The 24,137-nt window shown below is 37.1% G+C and overlaps 1 protein-coding gene and 1 long non-coding RNA gene across 2 annotated transcripts in view; both read right to left on the bottom strand.

Annotated features, from left to right (window-relative positions):
* LOC143725878 (uncharacterized) overlaps window positions 1-24,137 on the bottom strand; it is a 434,149-nt gene that overhangs the window by 265,825 nt on the left and 144,187 nt on the right. The window lies entirely within an intron of this gene.
* On the bottom strand, window positions 6,059-19,989 carry LOC143726032 (phospholipase A and acyltransferase 3-like). Its single transcript, XM_077219018.1, has 5 exons — window positions 19,834-19,989; window positions 9,501-9,556; window positions 7,805-7,913; window positions 7,458-7,726; window positions 6,059-6,704 (listed from the first exon to the last, which is right to left on the bottom strand). The coding sequence occupies exons 2-5, from the start codon at window positions 9,513-9,515 to the stop codon at window positions 6,591-6,593; spliced, it is 507 nt and encodes a 168-aa protein (XP_077075133.1). The 5' UTR covers window positions 9,516-9,556; window positions 19,834-19,989; the 3' UTR covers window positions 6,059-6,590.

The following is a 24,137-nucleotide window of genomic DNA, read 5'->3' as shown; positions in this document are numbered from 1 at the left end:
TGCCGTCTCACTCACTATATGAGGACGTGAACACATGAACATATCCAGAGCTGCTCTGAGAGAAATAAATGAGCATTTCATAATTTTATTTAAAAGAATCATCGTCAAATACACTCTTGACTGAAACTCATAGGAGTTTAGTACAACCTGTCAAAATAAAAGTTCATAGACTCATTAAAAAATTTAATTAAAAAAAGTTTGTTTTAATAAACCATGTTCAACAAAAACCCAATCTGTTTTCATTCATTTTAGGGTCATTGTAGCTGATGATTATAATAATAATGATTCTTTAATACCGTATACCGTGAAACCATGATATTTTCTGAGACGATTATCATACCGGGAAAATCTCATACCGTTACAACCCTACTCCGGACTAAGGATAGTCTGCGTGAGTAGTAGGATGGCCCCTTTAAAAATAGTGTGTTGATTGCATAGTGGGTGGGTATGTCAGGTAAACACGTACCTATATAGTGGCAGTTGAGATTTAGGCATTATAAATTTTGAATTTGGGTGTTCGTGGGAATTTAACTTAATTCATATTTTTGATTCATGTGCTTGTTTCGTGTAATTTTTGATTAGTCGTGTGCGTCTAGACATTGTTAGTGAGCATGTAAGTGTTGTGCACATGAAAGGTAATTTTATTTTTCCCTTACCCTATTTGTGTGATAAAATGTTTTCATTTGCTTTCTTCTCTCTCCCCACTCTTCTCCTCTCAAACATGTCTATTTGTTGTTTTGCAGAAGTTGCCAGCTGCTGCTTCGCTGTGGCTTGAATAGCGTTTCCAGTTTTGGGACACAGGATTTTTGCTTGCACACGATTGCATTGAACGTCTTCAGTTCGCTATTGCCTGTACACCGCTTACCTTAGATGCGCTGTAAAATCGTGGCCTTTGGTTCTGGCGCCACCTGGTGTTTGCTTGTGCAATTTCATTGATTTGTGTTTGTTTGTATATTTTGATAAAGTGTGAGTTAGATTGAAGTTTCGTTTATTGGTTTGTTCATTGTATTATCATTATTAGGTTTTGTTGTTTATTCTGTTATTTGGGTTGGTTGTGTATAATTTATTTGTCTTGCTTTACATTGATATTGCTCAATTAAGAAGCTGAAAAATTTGTGGATTTTTTTTTTTTTTTGGTGTATTGTTGAGTTGGTTTAAAAAATAATTGTATCTTTGGGTTTGTTTGGTTGGTTGGTTTGAAGTGTTTTGATTTGTATTTTTTCTGTTTCATAATTTCAGCAGTCTAATGTTTTGTGCAAAGACATAACACCAAAGAAAGAAACCACCTTTGGTAAGTTTTGTATCTTCCTTTTTTGTGATATTTTTTTTGTTAGTATATTATTTATTATTGTTGTTGTTGTTGTTTTGTGTGTGTTTGGTCAGCGTAAGGGTGAACTAAAGGGATCGAACTAAAACAAAGCCCGTTGGGCTGATTTACTCACAGTGATATAAAGGCTTGTATTATCGACCTCATATGTGAAGTACTTTGGCCATTCATGCCAATGAATGTTTGCTTTTGGTTTACGCTTAGGGACTGTTCGTTATTTATTTAAGGGGCCACCGGAGGAGTTTTGAGATCTGTTGTCAAAAAAGACTTGACCCTCTCTTCGCCAGCAATAATTTTTTCTATGACCCTCCAAAATGATTGTGAAAAAATGCATGACCCTCCCCGATAATTTATTGAGTTCTGTATTCGTTTGCGCTTGGTAAAGATGTTCAGAAGCCATTGTTATTTTTACAACTATGACAAACGACAAACCTCTGCGTACGTTACACATCACACTCCACGTTTATGGTGGCCATTTCAGTAGATTTTACTCACATTGTTGTGGAAACACAATAAGCAACACTTCCTGCATACTCATCTAACGTTAACGTTAACTAGTAACGTTATTCAGATGAAATATAACAATGAGACCCAGGACCGGCGAGTGCACTTCTGCCGCTCTAGGCGAAAAACAATTGTGCCGCCCCTCTATTTGCAACTTATACCAGCAACAACACACAAAGACCAATATGCCATATACATATAACGCAAAACCAGCAACAACACACAAAGACCAATAAGCCATAGGCCTACATATAACGCAAATAGTGCGCAACGCGCGTGTGCCCAAAATGTCAACAATATTAAAGTTTATGCAGGAGGCAAATGCCTGCTGGCATTTTTCTTTAAGCAGTTATGACAGGACTTTTCCAAATAATCACATTTCACCTCCTCAAATTACTGTTGCAAATCTCTTTACACCACTTTCTTATGTGCGTATACACACACAAATGAAATGTCCGCAAGCACATTAAATCATCAGCAGGTTCAGCATCTTAAATAATGACTAAAGACCAAATAAAGCTTAACTTACGTTTCAGAAGCGCGCACGGCGGGCCTTCGTCGCAGCAAAGGTCTTAACTGCATCCTCTATTTCGATTCTCTGTGCCAGTTCATGTACTATGGAGATTGTTGCCAGTCCATTAAGTCTGTTCCCTGTTCACAAAACGTTCCCCATTCAAAGCAATCGGGACGTCACATATGAAACAGCCAGCCACCGCTGTCAGCGAGTCGCCGTATTCAAGCACCGAGGGCGCGCGCGCCGCGCCCATACCTCCGGTTCAGTTTCCCGAGCCCACGAAGTGCGGCGATCGGAACCCACAGGACATTCTGCCCCTAGCTGTACATGTAAAAGCATGGGAAGCGATTCCAGGGATATCAGAATGGGTGCTGAGCACAATAAGACAGGGCTATTCACTACAGTTCGCTCGCCGTCCCCCACGCTTTCGAGCACGGACCGCGACAAAAGTGAATACGGAAGTAGCACATCTAGCTACTCCGCACAGAAATAGCGAAACTGTTGTGCAAAGGTGTCATAGAACCGGTACCTCCTTCTCTGAGCGAGTCAGGCCTTTACAGCCGGTTCTATGGCCCCTTTGCACAACAGTTTCGCTATTTCTGTGCTCGAAAGCGCGGGGGACGGCGAGCGAACTGTAGTGAATAGCCCTGTCTTATTGTGCTCAGAACCCATTCTGATATCCCTGGGATCGCTTCCCATGCTTTCACATGTACAGCTAGGGGCAGAATGGCCTCCAGGTTCCGATCGCCGCACTTCGTGACGAAGTGACGAAATGAAATAAACGAAATGACTCGAATGACTCAAGAGAGTCAGTAAAATGATCCGAACTTCCCATCACCCAGTCATGACTCGTGAGAGTAGGGGCTGGCCGTCGCTATGGGGCGGCGGCAGCTCAGTAAATCATATACATAACCTATTTTGTGAATTTTCATTCCCGGTTGGCACACATTTTGCCGCCCTTACAAAAGTGCCGCTCTAGGCAATTGCCTAGTTCGCCTACGCGCCGGCCCTGATGAGACCATTCAACAAAGCACAGTGACAGCGGGTATAACAAATTCAACACATTTACTGGTTGCTATGGACTCGTCACTAGGCTTCCTCAGTCATTATATATTTTAGCATATAGGTATTAACGTTACCTTTAAGCTGCCGAAGCTGAACATTATCCAAAACTCCATTTCTCAGACGAAAAAGCTGTTGTTTGCAAAATTTCAAATCACCGGGACCGAAAGGATATTTGAAGAGTTGCCTACGTATTGGCGCTAGAAATCACATTCGCTCTTTGCTGCTAGTGCCCTCTCAATGGTTTTCAAACTTTTTTCTAGAGCGACCACTGATTGATTGTACGTGGGTCATGTGACATGTGGAGTATTTATTTTACATGTATTTGAAAGATTTTTCAGTGTAATTTTACTCAAAGTTGATATCATCAATAATATTAATATGAAAACAGATTAAAGAGTTATAATTTTTTCTTAAATCACTGGCGACCCATTTTTTAATTCTCGTGACTCACCCGAGGGTCGCGCGCAGTCTCACCACTCGAAACCCACAGCGCGAGGCTCAGACCCATCTGCTAGCGATGGAGAGGGGGGACTGAGGGAGCTACATGGAGCTACATTGGAAATATGCACCGAACAAGCCACTTTGAAATTTTGCTGTTTTCATGAATACAAAAGTTAAGTGACCCTCCCCCTAGACTAAAAAAAAGTTGGATGACCCTCCCCTCAACAAAGAAAAAAAAGGCATGACCCTCCCCTATTTTCCTCCGGTGGCCCCTTCCATAAATACCGAACGGTCCCTTACTGGTTGAAATTTTAAGTGTAAAATGTTTTTTGTTTTTTTATTGATGTTGAGCTCAATGTGTTTTAGTAACTATTTGAGCAATAAACTTGAGGTCTGTGGTATTTCATTTCTACTTGTCCTTTTCATTTAGCTGAAAGCCTGTTATCGTGGAGGCTTGAAAATTTGGGGTCCCGAGTACCTGCTTTATTAGTGTAAGTTGATCGGGTTACGATCACATGTGCATTGGACTTTTAGCTGCTGTAACAATGTTTGTGTAAAGTGTGGTTAGTTAAAGGGGTGGTAAAACACATTTTTTTGAAGGCTTGGTTGTGTTTGTGGGGTGCACTGTAACATGTGTCCATGCTTCGTTTTTAAAAATTTGCGTTATTTTTCAATATTTTACCTTTATTCTACACCGCTCTGCCCCTCCTTGTAAAAACGGTCTGATGGTTTCCGGGTTCTATGAAGCCAGTCCCTCAAAACTACGCAATGGGCTCAGATTGGTTAGCTGGCCCAGTGTGTTGTGATTCGCTAACCGCCTAGTGCACGTTTCCCGGAAACATCACGCCCCTTACCTTTACCGTAGTTTGTGCTTTGGTGTATTATAAACAATGGCGTCAATTGGACTCAGAGAATGTTAGTGAAGATGATTGAGCAGAACCTCTTCAAGAACGGCTGTTAAACGACGTTTCAGAAAGGTTTGTTTTTTGTTTGTTGTTTCTGTCTCATTACTTTTTAGATGCACTGTAATTAAATTGTACTAATTATTATAGTATTACAAAAAATAAGCTTCTTATTCATAAACAAGAATTTCATATAATCGTTCTAACAAATTATACTAACGTTACAGTCCTCAAAGGGATTTTTTTGAGTAAAGACTGCGGATCTATAGTGATCGTTACTGACTGTATGGAACCGTTACTTTTGTATTTTTAGAACGATTGTAGCCAAATATCTGTGGCCAGAACTATTAACCCAAAACGAACACTAAACATTGGCTTTAACGTTACTACAGTAAGTTAGCCAAATCAAACACAGAACCATGTTTAGCATGTCTGTAGATAAACAAGCATGTAGATAAACGTAAAAGCTCTAATCAAAGAATAATTAACACTAATTCCAAGTTCGCTGTTGAGATGTAAAAAAAGTTTGAATGTATGAATGAGCATTTAACAAGCTGTTTTGCAGAGCCAAACAGCGTTGTCATTTGTTTACTTCCTTGCTGCAACGTACAATTAACAATACGAACTATTACAGGAAAACACATCGACGAAAAATAAATCATACTTACAGGTTGTGGCCCGTAAACAAAAGCTTCTCTTCTTAAAGTTGGAACTGCTCCATCTTTCAGGACAAGCCGTTGTGTGAATCCTGCATTGAACTCGCGAAGATTGTGGAAGCTTTCCTCCGTGTGCAGCACAGAGAGCGAGATTTGGGTCATAATTATGAGGGACAGAGTTAAAAATAAATTTTAACCATTGATCCCTAACTCCCTCATGCCTAGGAAGGCTGAGCAAAGTAAACTTGCAATCCGGATAAAAATAACAGCGTTTCGATGGCATTGCGGCAACAACAGCCTACTAACGTTATACCACAACAACTCTTCTCCAAAGCAAAATAAAATGGCCTCGCCCTCCCTTATTTAGTATTCTCGGAGTAGGGGTTTAGTGGGGTTAGTGATGTTAGCAACCCTGGAGGAATGTCGTGTAGTCCCTACCGGCTGTTTGCTGTAGTCCTTAGAAATTGATTTCTTTAAAAGCAAATATCTCCCTTTGCTTTGAACTTTGAGCGCTGTAACTTTGCAGATGTTGTTTATGCTAAAACAGCAACATTACACACTAGCTAAAGTTAGAAAAGTGAAATCGTGTTTTACCACCCCTTTAAGTTTAGCTAAATGCTTGCTAAAGATATAACACACATTGTAAATTGGGTGCAAAACATGTTTTTATTTCCTCAATACTTACAGTAGTATAATAATGCATGTCATTAAAAAGGATATTCCTTGAATCATACATCAACAGGAGAAAACAAAGCACATTTTCAAGAAAAAACGTAATTTTTAAAACAATGAGATATAAATAGATTGAACCGTATTCCCTTACAGTGATTACATTGACCCCGTACACTTCTAAACCTACCCATCCTGTCCCTAACCTTACCGATACCACACCTCAATCGCAGCAAAAGTGTTGTGCATTAACAAAAGCTTTTAATCATTCTATATCTCTTAAAATTATTGGTACATTTTCATATGAATTGAAACTTTAATGACATTTGAAAGCATTTTAATTTACCTGCTTCAGTTCATTAGTAAACATTAACAAGCACATTATCTATGTTTCTAGCTATTTGAATATATATATATATTAACTAATGATCCGTATAATGTTTGCTAATGATTTATTAATGAAAGTTATTATAAACTGTTACCCAAAAATAGAAACAGAGCAGTTTGTCTGATTAGTACTTTTCTGTGTCTTTTGAACCAAAAAAGGCCTTGATAACAGCAAAACTAGCAGCAATAAATCCAGTGCCAGCCACTGCAGCACCAGCAATCACCATCGCTTTTTGCACCTATACGAATAAACAGAAAGTATCTCTATTAGTTCGTGTGATAAGCTCCTGAAAACTTCAGACAGAGCATGTGTGACCATGATCCAAATCATATTTAATCTATTATATTAATAAATCAATGAATGTCAAATGTTTTACCATAATATAGCCCTGTAATCCTGTGATTTGGTGCTTGAAATTTTGTGAACCTTTTAGAATTTTCTATATTTCTGCATACATATGACCCCAAAAATCAAAAGTAGACAAAGAGAACCCAATCAAACAAATGTAATAAAAATGTCATTTATTTATTGAGAAAATTATTCCCGTATTAAATATCTGAGTGCTTTCAGTATATCTGGTGTGACTCTGTGGATCTGTAGAGTACGAACTCTTTAGAGACGATTTTCTAACCTTCTGACCCGATTAGCAACAACATCCCATTGATTGAAAATACCTCTAATTTCCCCTTCAAATTAACTGCTATTCCTATAGGTTCACATACTTTTGCCACTCACAGATATGTAATATTTGATCATTTTCCTGAATACATAAATGAACAAGTATAATATTTTTTATCTCATTTGTTTGATTTGGTTCTTTTTGTCTACTTTCAGTGTGGAAATCTAATGATTTTTGGGTCATATTTATGCAGAAATATAGAAAATTCTAAATGGTTCACAAAATGTCAAGCACTACTGTATGAGCACATTATAATTCACTAACATACAATTACACTATTATTTGTGTGAATGACATGCCAACTAACCGTACCTGGCGGGACTCTGGCTTTCCATATCTCAGCTCTGTAACAAAGTGTTCACAGTTGTTAGTAACAATATCATATGGAAGTTTCATTCCCAAAAGTCTCTGTGCATCTCGTAGAACATCTTGAATGGGACGTGGCTTATATTTTCCATCAAGAAGATTGTTGACATTGTATTTATCATTGCCAAGTACTTCATAAAGTTCTTCCTTCTTCACTATGGCTCTGTCAGACAGTAATGACTTCACACTGTAGGCCCCAGCTTGAGCAAACTCAGCTATGGAGAAAGAAATGGAAAAGCAAGCAAATTAATTCAGGTTCAATACAGGTTCAGCTCAGTATGTAAATAACTCACAGGGGGGTGCCAGGTGAATCACATAACCATCGCCAACATAAATAGCCCAGTGCTGATATCCACTTCTGAAGATTTCAATGAGGTCTCCAGGCTCAGGCTTCTTGTCATACTAAGAGACAATAGCAGGCGTAATATTGAGTTACATTTTAAAAGAACCATTTAGGGACCGTTCGGTATTTATGGAAGGGGCCACCGGAGGAAAATAGGGGAGGGTCAAGCCTTTTTTTTCTTTGTTGAGGGGAGGGTCATCCAACTTTTTTTTAGTCTAGGGGGAGGGTCACTCAACTTTTGTATTCATGAAAACAGCAAAATTTCAAAGTGGCTTGTTCGGTGCATATTTCCAATGTAGCTCCATGTAGCTCCCTCAGTCCCCCCTCTCCATCGCTAGCAGATGGGTCTGAGCCTCGCGCTGTGGATTTCGAGTGGTGAGACTGCGCGCGACCCTCGGGTGAGTCACGAGAATTAAAAAATGGGTCGCCAGTGATTTAAGAAAAAATAATAACTCTTTAATCTATTTTCATATTAATATTATTGATGATATCAACTTTAAGTAAAATTACACTGAAAAATCTTTCAAATACATGTAAAATAAATACTCCACATGTCACATGACCCACGTACAATCAATCAGTGGTCGCTCTAGAAAAAAGTTTGAGAGGGCATTGAGAGGGGCACTAGCAGCAAATAGCGAATGTGATTTCTAGCGCCAATACGTAGGCAACTCTTCAAATATCCTTTCGGTCCCGGTGATTTGAAATTTTGCAAACAACAGCTTTTTCGTCTGAGAAATGGAGTTTTGGATAATGTTCAGCTTCGGCAGCTTAAAGGTAACGTTAATACCTATATGCTAAAATATATAATGACTGAGGAAGCCTAGTGACGAGTCCATAGCAACCAGTAAATGTGTTGAATTTGTTATACCTGCTGTCACTGTGCTTTGTTGAATGGTCTCATTGTTATATTTCATGTGAATAACGTTACTAGTTAACGTTAACGTTAGATGAGTAGGATGCAGGAAGTGTTGCTTATTGTGTTTCCACAACAATGTGAGTAAAATCTACTGAAATGGCCACCATAAACGTGGAGTGTGATGTGTAACGTCCGCAGAGGTTTGTCGTTTGTCATAGTTGTAAAAAAAACAATGGTTTCTGAACATCTTTACCAAGCGCAAACGAATACAGAACTCAATAAATTATCGGGGAGGGTCATGCATTTTTTCACAATCATTTTGGAGGGTCATAAAAAAATTATTGCTGGCGAAGGGAGTCTTTTTTGACAACAGATCTCAAAACTCCTCCGGTGGCCCCTTAAATAAATAACGAACAGTCCCTTAGCTTAATTGATCTCACCGGGTATAACTAAAATAATTCAATACCATTGCACTTGTGAATAGATAAATTTAAAACTGAAAGTGAAACTGTGCTGGTTGTGGTTTTGTTCAGTTTGTAGGTTATCAAAGGCATATGCTTGTTTCAGAGAGGTATCTGCTGCCTTTTCTTCTTCCGGTCTTATGCAGTTTTTAACACACTCTGTTGCCTTAATAAAATTCCTTTCTAAAGACCTTCAGCAATAATACATAGCAAACATAATTACCAAACTGGACAGTCACATTTCCTCAGTAACAAAAGCACCAAAATGATCAATTTGCTATTACATTTATTTCAGGTTCAGGTTGTTTCTATTAAAATATATTTACCTTTGTCGATGCCATGGCAACCTCAGCAAACTCTTCTTGTTGTTTTTACTCTAATCCTATGAAAAACATATAACAACAACATTTAGACCTTGTGTCCACCACACTAAGATAAGTTTTTGGCGATCTGATCACAATTACTGTTAAATTTATGCATGTCGTTTATTTACTCTGAAAATGACTTGAGAGGACAGCAAATTTGGGACAATTAAATTCCAGGAACACTTTATAGAAATAAACGTGAATATGAAGGCGATCGAATAAGTATAAATCAGCATATAAAAGTTGGAGCATCGGAAATAGACATCATATGAGCAATTCGACAAGTAGACTTACAGTCTTGCGAAAACAACAGATCAACATCAGATTATGATGTTAATACTAAATCAGACCAGGAGAGGTCACTATTTCCAGCCGATCCCCGTATTAATTACAGCGTTGGATGTGCACGCTTATGTGAAAGTTTACTAACATTATCTTTTTACTAAGTTCAAGGGGTGTTTGTTTGTTTTTTTTGGAATGTAGATTGCCATTACACCACTACACTGCTCACAATAGCAGCTTTTCCACCGTCGGGCCGAACGGTTCTAAGAATGGTGAGGAACGTCTCGTTTACGTATGTAACCCTCGTTCCATGAAGGAGGGAACAGAGACGTAGTCGACGTGTCGACTGATTGGGATCACGCTTAGGGAGCCGATGCACATTGGCGTGCGAGATCTGCATCTCACACTCCGTCCTGCAGCGCGGGTATAAATATGGAAGTGGATGCACGCACCAGTTGTTTTTCCCTGAGGAGCCGAGCCTGGAGTCAGCGGTGGTCCAGCAATAGTGGCGACGGGACTATGTCTCCGTTCCCTCCTTCAGGGAACAAGGGTTACATATGTAACCAAGACGTTCCCTTTTTAGTCGCTCACGTTCGACTGGGATTGGGATCCCAATTAAAACGCCACTAGTGCTGCCACCTTCCAGTGCCTACAAAAGCCTCATGATCCCCCCACATTATTTGAGGCGGAGATGGGACAGGGCTTAGGCCAGGGAAGTCACTGCTGTTCCACAAGACCACTGGGAAAGCGTTCTCTTTCGTTGGAAAGGAATACGCTGCGAAAGCCACATCCTGCCCGAAGGGAGGTAACGTGGAGGATACACATATGGACTGGGCGGATGACCGGGCAGTACAACATATGGAATGTCACTGGGATGGCTCCAGCCTATAACAGGGGGGAGGATCAACCGGACAGGGAAGACACGGACTCGCCGCAGGGAGCCGTACCATGGAAGAATACACATATGGGATCGCAGTAGGGATCACAACATATGGACCCAGCCTAACACAGGTTTCACCAGTGCACACGAGTGATAGGCCTGGGTTCGGATGTTCCGTCACGTCCGTTTCCGAAAGGTTTGGAGGAACTCGACAGAGTTCGGCTAATAAGGGAAACTCTACTGGAGCAAGAATTGCGCACATATCCAGTCCATAGAAGGGGAATATCGCAGCAAGGCGACACCTCGAACCGGGCTTACAGTGAAACTGTCTTCATGTGAAGGGAGCCCACGGGAAGCAGTGGTTCGACACATAGGCTAGTTCTCTAACGAGCGTGATAAGTTTCGCCCAGCCCCAACTCTATTTAACATCTGTTCAGCGAGGCACTCTGTCAATGCCTAGGAGGGAGAAATACTCTCACTTAGGAAGAGCTCACCACCCAGGTGGGCATGTGCATCTTGGGGAATCACCAATATGAAGGCAACCACATGTAGTGGGCCAACCTCTGCTTGGAAACAGCCTTCCCTTCTGCTGGTCTCCGTAACAGACAAAAGCTGGTCTGAGGTCCAGGCTTTGCATTCTGAGCACGTACAGTAGGTGGCCAACCAGAATGATACTTTTACCGCTGGCGTGGTAAAATTTGGGCTGTATTTGCTGCCTTTAACAGTGTTCTGACGATAGCTCAGTGGTCAACGCAACAACATGAGCGTCATGGAGCTTCAAGTGACCCGAGATCGAATCTCATTGTAGCATACATGCTGTTAACCGATGTTGGCCGACAGCGTTACTGTTTTACCGTTCTTGATGCTTAAATAGGTTAGCGAGTTTATTGACTGTTTATTTATTTAAAGTAAAGCGTTTTGTTTAATTAGCAATGGCAAATTACTACATAAATTTGTAGAGCCGCTGCACAGACAACAAAACTGATAAAAGATTGTCAGCTGATTGCGTCAGAAAACGAAAATGAAGAAGCCTGTCTTTAGTCTTCTAAATTATTGTGTAAAAAAACACTAAAATTACTTAAGTTTGAAACCCCATCGAACATTTCAAGGTTTAAATAAAGTGTCGGGACAGTTTTTTTAATTTAAAACAGCTGCATCGAGTTTAGAGTTTATTTATATACTCTAAAATCATTGGTTACCATCGAGCGAAATACCGGAGTGAACATGGCTGAGTTTTGCTGCCTCCTTAACCTGATCCTCCATGAGTGCAACCAAGTGTCACAGTGTCTGGTTTATGTTCCCTGGTGTCCACTAGAGGTCCTCTTTCCCCCCGGTGTCATTCACCTTTGGAACTGCATTCCCCACAATCCTTGTCTGCGCTCATCACTGTTCATTGCACTCAGCTGTTCCCCATCATGATTGTCTTGTTCTGTGTTTAAATACCCTGCCTGTTTAGTGTTTGTTACGGAGTCCTTGTTTTTCATCACCCCACTTCTGAGTACTGCCTTCTTGCCCGTTTGTATTATTCTTGTTTATTTTGGATTGCTACTTTGGTTTTGACCCCTGCCTGGACTGGATGTATGATTACGGATTTCCCCAATAAATTCTTACTTGCAATTGGATCTCTCTGTTTCCTGTGTGTGGATCGTGACACCATGGGGGACACAATCACAACTATCGCCTTGCCGGCCTTTTGGCCTCCCCAGTTTCTCGCTGACGATTGGTAATATTTGATAAATTAAACTTTTACCAAAACCTGTCGGGAGTAGGGCCACGACATCACCTCCATTCAAAATGTTTACCAAACACTCTTTTTGTCCGGCCTTCAGTTTGGAAATGCCAGGAATATTTTCCACAACAGAGCGAATTGCGTCCTGTGTCTCCATATCCACGGTCGTTTTCGATTTCCCCAATCTTAAACTCGGCACTTAGCGTCTATGTCAGCTCTCAGCCCGCCCTCTGTTCGTTGATTGGCCGGCTGTTTTCAGGCCGGAGGAAAACTGAGAGACATGTCGATGTCTCAGACTAAGTACAGAAGCGAAATGAAATTGAGCGGAAGTACGAAGTCAGACGTGGTCAGGCTAGCGCGCGCCGGGTCTCTCTCGAAATGAAACATTTCAGGGTAAAAACATCATACAGCTGATAATAATGTATATGTTGCTGCGTGTTATACATACACATGAAAAAAAAGCTAAACAAATTATTTAGCCTTTGTTGCTTCAAAGACACAGCATGCCTTGTTGAATTCACCTTACAATAAAACGAGGTTGATGGCGAATTAAAGTGCTCTGTATCTGCTGATGATCACTCCCATTCGTTTCTTGGCATGAACGCGTTTCGTCAACAGTTCATGTTTAGATAATGCCAGATTGTTGACAATCATACACACTGCTCAAACACTCTAAAACTCTACAAAACCAGTTGAAACAACTGGATTGAACACTTCAATTGAAATTTTGTGTGAAAAAAATTAAATAGGCTACAATAAATAAACTACGCTATTTATTTATTTATTTGGACATCGAAAGATTTATCCTTAAAATAATTTTGCCTTTGCTCATCAGGCTATCCGAAACTCTCCATATGAAAGAGGAACATTGACACCTATTGTCCTGCACACACTGAACTGTCCCTCCAAACCCCCACAGGCTATCACACACACACACATACACACACACACACACACACACAGACACACACACACTATCTGAGTCTGAGATTGACTTAAAACAAAGAGAAGTCGCAATTCACACTTAAATCGCTATTCTAGACATTAGCATTAGGCTATTAAAGTGTTGATAATGAAGGAATTAAATGATTTAAGCTACATGTAGTGATATTTCTGTCATAAAAGTTTATTACTAAATATTTAATTATTTCAATAATTTAAGAAATAATACTGGTTTGGGCCAGCTTTTTCCAATCAAAACTATAATCTTCAAACGCATGTTCGCATGAATTCTCATTTGTTGTCATGAACAAAATGTTCAACTCAATATTAAATTCTACAGGGATCGTTGGATCCTTCACTCTGGGTGCATGCAATTTGTGAATTAAGTTTATTTTATTATTATTATTATTATTCAAATAAATCTCGAACCACGGTGCTTCGTGGTACTGCTGCTAAACTAAATAACATTTATAGAATAATTATGAACTTAAATGAAACAATATCGCAACATTTTGACAAATAAATTATTTGATCTGTTTTTACATTTTAATTCAGGGCGATTTAGCCTACATTTAGAGCATTAGATTAGAGCGAGATTTTCACCCTTGTCATTTTCTCATTGGGAAGCGCTTACATGATGGCTAAACTGGTACCTCTCGTTTTCATATGGATTACATAATCAGATAACATTTATTAGCCTAAATATTTAGACATTTAAAGGCTTTAGACATAGCCGATTTCTTATTGTGACTGAGCTGAGGCAACTGGCTTTCGGTTCATATTTGTGACGCGCAGTTCCCGGAGACAGAGACGACAGATAAACTTTTGTCGTTAGCCTAATATGAGTAAAAGTTTACAGTTTTGAACGATGTAGGCTACTCTACTCTTATCTGTATGACTAGAAAATCACAGAGTAGCCTATAGCCTAGTAGCTGTTATGCTTTACCAAGGCAATGTCTGACTCACTTGTAATACATTGTGAAGAGGTCCGTTATCAGCCCACAGTGGAAAACCATATCCATACATGCCGGCTCGGATCAGATCGGATCGGCACGGAATGGAACAGTTAAGCAAAGAAAGCGGCTAACGAAAATGAAATACACCGGTGAGGGCAGTTAACGTGGCTTAGATTTCCAAGGTAAAACGCAGTCAACAAAACCTTTTTTCCAAATGCATAACAGAAGTGTATACACTTAATTATGTTCTTATACATTTAATAATATATATTTTATTATTCATGGTAATATGTGGATGTGGATTAGTAATACCATTGTCTCTGAGGTTGAGTTGAGAATGTTCTCTAGGCTTGTAATCAAAAATAGGATATCTGTACATTTGTTACAAAATTACAGACAATGCAATTGAGATGTTTACATTTGCTTGTTGGGGTAATATTGCTTGTCAGTTGATAACAAAGTTTCCCATTTGTATTAGCATAATTTGACTTTTTACAAGTTTTATAGTTAATAAAATCTTTAAAACAAATGACATTAATTATACATTGATTTCCCTTAATAAAAAGTAAATTGCGTAAGACGATGTAAAAGGTGTGAGTGTAGATTAGTAATTGTTGGAAAATGTTGGACAAGCAGTTATTACAACAGGTCATCTGTTGTAGTACGGCACCAATGGCCAATTTATTGACTTCATAAATAAACGTTAACCTCGTATTTAAAGATACACAGTGGATAATCTTACATTTACGAGGACAGCATTGAACACCCAGGATTACATTTACCCACAGTTTATAATAACAAGTTTATAATCCATAGTCAAACACACTTTTACATGGTGTTGAGCCCAATAATATATTACCTTATGGAAGCAATTGCAATATTCAATTTTAAATGTAATATAAATTAAAATACACATTGCCATTTTACATATTGCATTGCCATTTTGCATATTTTCTATAACATTTGTGCAACATTTGAAGCAAAATGATAATTCAAATTCAATAATATAATTAGGGATGCACCGATGCATCGGCTGAATGTCGGTACCGGGCGATATTTGCCTCGTTAACTGCCATCGGCCATCGGGAAATAAATATTACATTCGCCGATGATTATATGTGTCATGAACACTATGCTCAGGAGAAACTTTTTTTCCCTCTTTTTATTTGGGCGGGGAGAGATACCGAGACGGAAGAGGGCGCCCGCGCACTCTCCTCAGTAACTTAGATTAAACAAAGAAGATGGCGGTCGTGTGGCAATATTTTACAGTTTCAGAGAAAGATCAGCGTTTTGCAGTTTGCAATACGTGTTCCATTGAAATTTCAAGGGGGGGGGGGCTGTTAGAAAGTCATTTAACACAACAAATCTCATTGGACACATGAGAAGCAGGCACGAGGCGGTGTACGGCGATTACCTGCAAGCTGACCAAAAACGGAAAAATGAAGCCGCCAAGAAAGCGCAAACCCCGGGTAAGACTCAGACTTCAATTGACACGGCGTTTGAGAAAGCCAAACAGCTGCTTCCAGACAGAGCCAAAGCGAAACAAATAACAAACAAGGTGATGGAGTTCATCGCTTTAGATGACCAGCCTTTCTCTGTTGTGGAGGACGTGGGTTTTCAGAGTCTGATGAAGTTTATGGAGCCACGATACACGCTGCCGAGCCGGCGTCACTTTGCCGAGGTCTGTCTCCCCGAAATCCATAACATTGTGGCCACGCACATTCATGAGCTACTGGCTTGTGACATCGCTGCAATCAGTTTCACCACAGATATATGGAGTTCAGATGTAAGCCCTGTGAGCATGCTTAGCCTCACGGCACAGTGGATTGATAAGGACTTCAACCTGGTGAAGGCAGTGTTGCACTCCCAGGAGTTCGCAGGTACCCACTCAGCATCTGCCATCTCAGAGGCATTTTAGAAAATGTTCCAGACGTGGAAAATCGACAAAACCAGAGTGCATGCTGTCGTGAGAGATAATGCTAGGAATATGACGAAAGCTATGATGGACAGTGGTCTGGCTAGTTTTGGCTGCATGGCGCACACACTGCAACTGGCAACTCATGACGGTGTTTTTAGCCAGCGCAGCCTCACGGATGTTGTGGCTATTTGCCGAAAAATCGTCGGCCACTTTAAACACTCACCCCTCGCCTATTCACGTCTCCAGGCTGTGCAGATCCAATTGGGAATGAAACCAAAAAGGCTACAGCAAGATGTTTCCACTCGCTGGAATAGTACATTTTATATGATGGAGAGCTTGCTGGAACAAAAGCGCGCACTTGCTACATATGCCGCAGACTACGACCTCCCGGCCAACGATCCGACAGAGCAGGGCCCTCCCTGCATGATGTGTTTGAGGAGATTCTGGAAGAAAATGGACCAGAGAGGACAAGTACCTCTGTATCCCAACAACTGGATATTTTCCTGGCAGAGACCACTATTCCCAGAGGTGAGAGCGCACTCTGCTATTGGAGAAATAACCACCTGCGTTTTCCAGAACTCGCACAAATGGCACGCGAATACCTTAGTGCGCCATGCACCAGCACCGAGAGTGAGCGGTTATTCAGCTCTGTCTCACATGCCTTGGATGAAAAGAGAAATAGGCTTTGCTGTGACAAGGCAGAGATGCTTATCTTTGTAAAGAAAACATGCATCTTATCAAGAAGTAGGCCAGAGATACAGCAGGTGACTTAAGTCATTAATGATCAGAAGTGGAGGTATTGTTTTTGTTTTATAAGATGCCCCATGTTCCAGCCTGTGAGTTCTGAAACACTGTAATGTTTTATTCTGTATGAGAAATACACAAGGTGAAAGATACCCCTATTTATGTTTGTATTTATGAATAACATTATTTATTTTAATAATTAATTAATTACTTTTTTTGCATTTACACTTGATGTATTTTTTTTTTATCAGAAAAATATTTTTTATTGGGCCATGAAAATAATCTCATTGAGTAAGTTTTTGTTTATCAGGCTAAAACCACTCAAATAATTTTGTTGGGCAATGTACTGAAACAATCTTTTCATTGATTAGTTAGCAGTCAAAGGTTTTTGAATGTTATTTTTCAGAAAAGAACTTGTCATAAATAAGGTTACAACTAATGTCAACCAGAAAGTGACATTAAAGGTTGTTTTTGTTTCATAAATTGGTCTGATTGAATTTGTGCTCATTTTAGGAAGGTGTGATCAAGAGCTGGAAGACTTGTATGTTTCTGTGGCACAAAAGAAGGAATAAATAACAAAAAAAAAAACATCGGCAATCGGCCATCCGCCATCGGCCAAGTTGTTATGTTAAACATCGGTATCTGTATCGGCCCAGAATTTCCCAATCGGTGCATCCCTAAATATATTTTACATTTGCTATTTCCTACTCTAGTTTTAACATATAAATTAAATTATATATATATATATATATATATATATTTTAAGGTTTTATAAGTTGCTAGATGAAAATGAAAATATACTACAGAAACAATTAGATATGTCGAACATTTTCAAGCAAAAATTGTAGCAAAATTATCATTTAAATGTTACTGTAATTCTTCAAATTACAAATTCTTCAAAAAAAACGGGGCCTTTATTTACCTGAACTGCAGAAGGTAACAGGCTTTTATTTGAAGCAGGCTTTTGTTAGAGGCAGGCCTTTATTTCTAATTCCATCTTTTCGATAAATAATAGAATTGGGCCATAGATGATGCAATCATCTGTCACGATGGCTGACAGACATCACTATGTTGAGAGTTGAGACGTCATCGCGATCGCCCGCCTTGTTTCTATTGTGACGCGTCATGCTTGGCACGCACGTGATTCACCACAGCCAAAATAGCGCTGTTTGTAACGTTAGCACTTTTATTTCTAAATATTAACAAACTTGTTTACCATGTCATCAACTATCTTCTATTCCGATTCTCAAATACATGTAAGAGAGTTAGTTTTGTTGTTTAAAAAGCTTTACAAATGATCTTGATCTGTAACGTGAGATGTTTGTTTGGGCCGCAGTTCATTCCTGTCTGTTGGATTTATTACGGCACGTGAATTCATCAGTTTCTCCCGAAATACATGAAAGTAAGTGGCCGGTGAACTGGGAGAAGAACAGAGTAAACTGTGTAGTTACTTACACTGTATATCTGATATGAATAAAACACCTTGGCAAATATTTTAATGAATTGTTATTGCTGCTTCCATAGACACCATTGTGTATTTTACAAACTGTAAATGTATTGTTTTGCTATAAATTATATGTATTTAAATGTCTGAAACCTAAAATAATCATGATGTGGTTAAAAACACTGAATAGTTGTGATATACGGTATGCTGAGCACTGAAAGTCCGTCTTTAGCTCAGCACCAGCCACAGCGCAAAAGCACAGTTTGAATCTGGCAGTGATGTCACGTCACTGTACATCCGCTCAGTGCTCAGCTGATGCAGAGCGGGCCAACATTGAAACTGCTGATGAGATATAGAGGAAAATATCTAGTGGAAAATGAGTATGTTACGTTATGTCATTATATGAAATGCACTTAGGAGATTAACACTAAATTTTCCCCGCCTTAATTTAAGACCGGCCTTTATTTGTCTGTGTTGACCCCGCCCCTGGCCACTATCAGAAGCCTGGCGTTTAATTGACTACCGTTTTTTATTTGAGGAATTACGGTAATTGCATTTACACTCACAGTTAAGACACCTGCGATTGCATTTTCATTAAAGGGTAGGTTTGGCGTTTTACAAGTAAAGCCCTGTTTTAAGATCGTTTCTGATTAAATCGAACGGTTAAGATTAAAATTTGGACACATGCTGCTGTCCCGAGAATTTTAGGTTTCTGTGTTAGCACCCCCCACCTATACAATGGTTTCATAGGGGCACTGGAACAATCATTCATATAAACGCATTAAACTTTAGTTTACAAAGACGTGAAACTCACCGAGTGGTCGGGGGTGTTCACTGATATGCTCACGCAAAAATCGCTGCAAAAGATACTTTCCAACAGGTTTTATCGTAGTTTTTTGGAAGAATGTCCGGTTGTGAGGCGTTGGAAAAATAGGTCCACAGTTTTACAACGAATGGTAAAACACCGGTTGGAAAGCATCTTTTGATTCGATTTCATCAGAAACAATCTTAAAACAGGGCTTTACTTGTAAAACGCCGAACTTACCCTTTAAATATCACACAATCAATTATGTAGCAAAATTCAATGTGGAATTGAAAATACAATGATTGACAGGGCTGATGAAACGTTATACGTTATAAAGCACTCAACATCGATAATCATTAAACCATCACATTTTTATGTCCAATCCTGCAATAAAACCTGCATTCAGATATATTAAGGACCATAAGAATAACTGCTGAGATCTCAAAAAAATCTGTCTGTTCTGCTGCACAGTCCACAAGTGTTACTCTACTGCAGGGTGATATTCTAAGCTTTCAAAATCAAAACACTTAATTTTAAGTAAGCTAAAAATCACTTAAATACTTTAAAATAATTATGGGGATAGTAATTGCTTACCCGTTTCTATTTTCAACACCTGAAAACTGTCTTAGCTGTAGTTTGTGCTTCTGATGATTCTGATTCTCCCTGAGTGACACAGATCTTTTGATTCCTTCAGTTGCAGTTGCTTACTGGACAAAAAGAAACTGCTGCAAAGCTTTAATATTCCACTGTGACCTTTTCACTATCACATTCAAGATGACTTACACACACACACACACACACACACACACACACACACACACACACACACACACACACACACTCTTACACTTTACGAAAACACCTGCTTTATCAGAAATGGAAACTGAAAGTGATTTGGCTCTCAAGATTAAATTTGAGTTTGCACATTCCTGCCCTCTAAAGTTCATAACATGAAGATTATCAAGAGGCAGGTTTCCATCCAAGGATTTTCTTGGGATAAAAAACTTTAGCACTTCAGAACGATTGGCGATACAGCTGTTGGAAATGCCATTAATCAATTAAATTTATGAAGTGTCGACAATCTTTTTTTTTTCCTGTTTAACTTTAACGCATAAATTCTATATCAATACTTCAAATGGCGTAAAAATGAGTCTGGAAACTCTCTTGTGAAGAAAAAGAGCTTTAACTTAAACTAGAAAAAAGTTTGATGAGACAAACTTTAAGTTGGCTTGAAAAAGCCGGACCAGAGAGTTTGAAGAAGTTTAAAGTAGTTTGAAGTCGGATAGATGGATTAGTTAGAAAAGAAAAGAAAGATTAGTTAGATAGACAGAAAGATTGGTTTCACTAAAAGAAAGATTAGTTAGAAAGAAAGAAAGATTAGTTAGAAAGAAAGATAGATTAGTTAGAAAGAAAGATAGATTAGTTAGAAAGAAATATTAGTTAGAAAGAAAGATAGATAGATTGTTAGAAAGAAAGATTAGTTAGAAAAAAGAAAGATAGATTAGTTAGAAAGAAAGATAGATAGATTTGTTAGAATGAAAGAAAGATAGATTAGTGAGAAAGAAAGAAAGATAGATTAGTTAGAAAGAAAGATAGATTAGTTAGAAAGAAAGAAAGATAGATTAGTTAGAAAGAAAGATAGATTAGTTAGAAAGAAAGAACGATAGATTAGTTAGAAAGAAAGATGGATAGATTAGTTCGAAAGAAAGACAGATTAGTTAGAAAGAAAGATAGATTAGTTAGAAAGAAAGAAAGAAAGAAAGATTAGTTAGAAAGAAAAAAACATAGATGAGTTAGAAAGAAAGAAAGATAGATTAGTTAGAAAGAAAAAAGATAGATAGATTAGTTAGAAAGAAAGAAAGAAAGATGGATTAGTCAGAAAGAAAGAAAGATGGATTAGTCAGAAAGAAAGAAAGAAGAATTAGTCAGAAAGAAAGGATTGATTAGTTAGAAAGAAAGACAGAGATTAGTTAGAAAGAAAGAAAGATAGATTAGTTAGAAAGAAAGAAAGATTAGTTAGAAAGAAAGACAGAGATTAGTTAGAAAGAAAGAAAGATAGATTAGTTAGAAAGAAAAAAGATAGATTAGTTAGAAAGAAAGAAAGATTAGTTAGAAAGAAAGAAAGAAAGATAGATTAGTTAGAAAGATAGATAAATCAGTAAGAAAGAAAAAAGATAGATTAGTTAGAAAGAAAGAAAGAAAGCAAGATTAGTTAGAAAGAAAGAAAGATTAGTTAGAAAGAAAGAAAGATAGATTAGTTAGAAAGAAAGAAAGATGGATTAGTTAGAAATAAATATTAGTTAGAAAGAAAGATAGATAGATTGGTTAGAAAAAAAGAAAGATTAGTTAGAAAGAAAAAAGATAGATTAGTTAGAAAGAAATATAGATAGATTTGTTAGAATGAAAGAAAGATAGATTAGTGAGAAAGAAAGAAAGAAAAGTTAGAAAGAAAGATAGATAGATTAGTTAGAAAGAAAGATAGATAGATTAGTTAGAAAGAAAGATAGATAGATTAGTTAGAAAGAAAGAACGATAGATTAGTTAGAAAGAAAGATGGATAGATTAGTTAGAAAGAAAGATAGATTAGTTAGAAAGAAAGATAGATTAGTTAGAAAGAAAGATAGATTAGTTAGAAAGGAAGAAAGAAATATTAGTTAGAAAGAAAGAAAGATAGATTACAAAGAAAGAAAGAAAGAAAGATAGATTAGTTAGAAAGAAAGATAGATTAGTTAGAAAGAAAGAAAGAAGGAAAGATAGATTAGTTAGAAAGAAAGATGGATAGATTAGTTAGAAAGAAAGAAAGAAAGATTAGTTAGAAAGAAAGAAAGATAGATTAGTTAGAAAGAAAGAAAGATAGATTAGTTGGAAAGAAAGATAGATAGATTAGTTAGAAAGAAAGAACGATAGATTAGTTGGAAAGAAAGATAGATAAGTTAGTCAGAAAGAAAAAAGATAGATTAGTTAGAAAGAAAGAAAGATTAGTTAGAAAGAAAGATAGATTAGTTAGAAAGAAATATTAGTTAGAAAGAAAGATAGATAGGTTACAAAGAAAGAAAGATTAGTTAGAAAAAAGAAAGATAGATTAGTTAGAAAGAAAGATAGATTTGTTAGAATGAAAGAAAGATGGATTAGTGAGAAAGAAAGAAAGATAGATTAGTGAGAAAGAAAGAAAGATAGATTAGTTAGAAAGAAAGATAGATTAGTTAGAAAGAAAGAAAGATAGATTAGTTAGAAAAAAAGAAAGATGGATTAGTTAGAAAGAAAGATAGATTAGTTAGAAAGAAAGAAAGATTAGTTAGAGAAAGAAAGATAGATTAGTTAGAAAGAAAGATAGATTAGTTTGAAAGAAAGATAGATTAGTTAGAAAGAGAGATAGATTGGTTAGAAAGAAAGAAAGATTAGTTAGAAAGAAAGAAAGATAGATTAGTTAGAAAGAAAGATAGATAGATTTGTTAGAATGAAAGAAAGATAGATTAGTGAGAAAGAAAGAAAGATAGATTAGTTAGAAAGAAAGATAGATTAGTTATAAAGAAAGAACGATAGATTAGTTAGAAAGAAAGATAGATTAGTTAAAAAGAAATATTAGTTAGAAAGAAAGATAGATAGATTGGTAAGAAAGAAAGATTAGTTAGAAAAAAACAAAGATAGATTAGTTAGAAAGAAAGATAGATAGATTTGTTAGAATGAAAGAAAGATAGATTAGTTAGAAAGAAAGATAGATAGATTAGTTAGAAATAAATATAGATAGATTTGTTAGAATGAAAGAAAGATAGATTAGTTAGAAAGAAAGAAAGAAAGATTAGTTAGAAAGAAAGATAGATAGATTAGTTAGAAAGAAAGATATAGATTAGTTAGAAAGAAAGATAGATTAGTTAGAAAGAAAGATAGATTAGTTAGAAAGACAGAAAGAAATATTAGTTAGAAAGAAAGAAAGATAGATTAGAAAGAAAGATAGATAGATTAGTTAGAAAGAAAGATAGATAAATTAGTTAGAAAGAAAGAAAGAAAGAAGGAAAGATAGATTAGTTAGAAAGAAAGATGGATAGATTAGTTAGAAAGAAAGAAAGAAAGATTAGTTAGAAAGAAAGAAAGATAGATTAGTTAGAAAGAAAGAAAGATAGATTAGTTAGAAAGAAAGATAGATAGATTAGTTAGAAAGAAAGAAAGATAGATTAGTTAGAAAGAAAGATAGATAGATTAGTTAGAAAGAAAGAAAGAAAGATTAGTTAGAAAGAAATATTAGTTAGAAAGAAAGATAGATTAGTTAGAAAGAAAGATAGATTAGTTAGAAAGAAATATTAGTTAGAAAGAAAGATAGATACGTTAGAGAGAAAGAAAGATTAGTTAGAAAAAAGAAAGATAGATCAGTTAGAAAGAAAGATAGATTAGTTAGAAAGAAAGATAGATTAGTTAGAAAGAAAGAAAGAAAGAAAGATAGATTAGTTAGAAAGAAAGAAAGATGGATTAGTTAGAAAGAAAGATAGATTAGTTAGAAAGAAAGAAAGATTAGTTAGAAAGAAAGAAAGATAGATTAGTTAGAAAGAAAGATAGATTAGTTAGAAAGAAAGATAGATTGGTTAGAAAGAAAGAAAGAAAGATTAGTTAGAAAGAAAGAACGATAGATTAGTTAGAAAGAAAGATAGATAGATTTGTTAGAATGAAAGAAAGATAGATTAGTGAGAAAGAAAGATAGATTAGTTAGAAAGAAAGATAGATTAGTTAGAAAGAACGATAGATTAGTTAGAAAGAAATATAGATTAGTTAGAAAGAAATATTAGTTAGAAAGAAAGATAGATAGATTGGTTAGAAAGAAAGAAAGATTAGTTAGAAAAAAACAAAGATAGATTAGTTAGAAAGAAAGATAGATTAGTTAGAAAGAACGAACGATAGATTAGTTA

The sequence above is a fragment of the Siphateles boraxobius genome, unplaced genomic scaffold (assembly GCF_051911475.1).
Source record: "Siphateles boraxobius isolate OS27281-9 unplaced genomic scaffold, OSU_SipBor_1 77, whole genome shotgun sequence".
NCBI classification, from domain to species: Eukaryota; Metazoa; Chordata; class Actinopteri; order Cypriniformes; family Leuciscidae; genus Siphateles; species Siphateles boraxobius.
The sequence above is the reverse complement of the archived record's forward strand: the minus strand, read 5'-3'. Positions and strand labels throughout refer to the sequence as shown.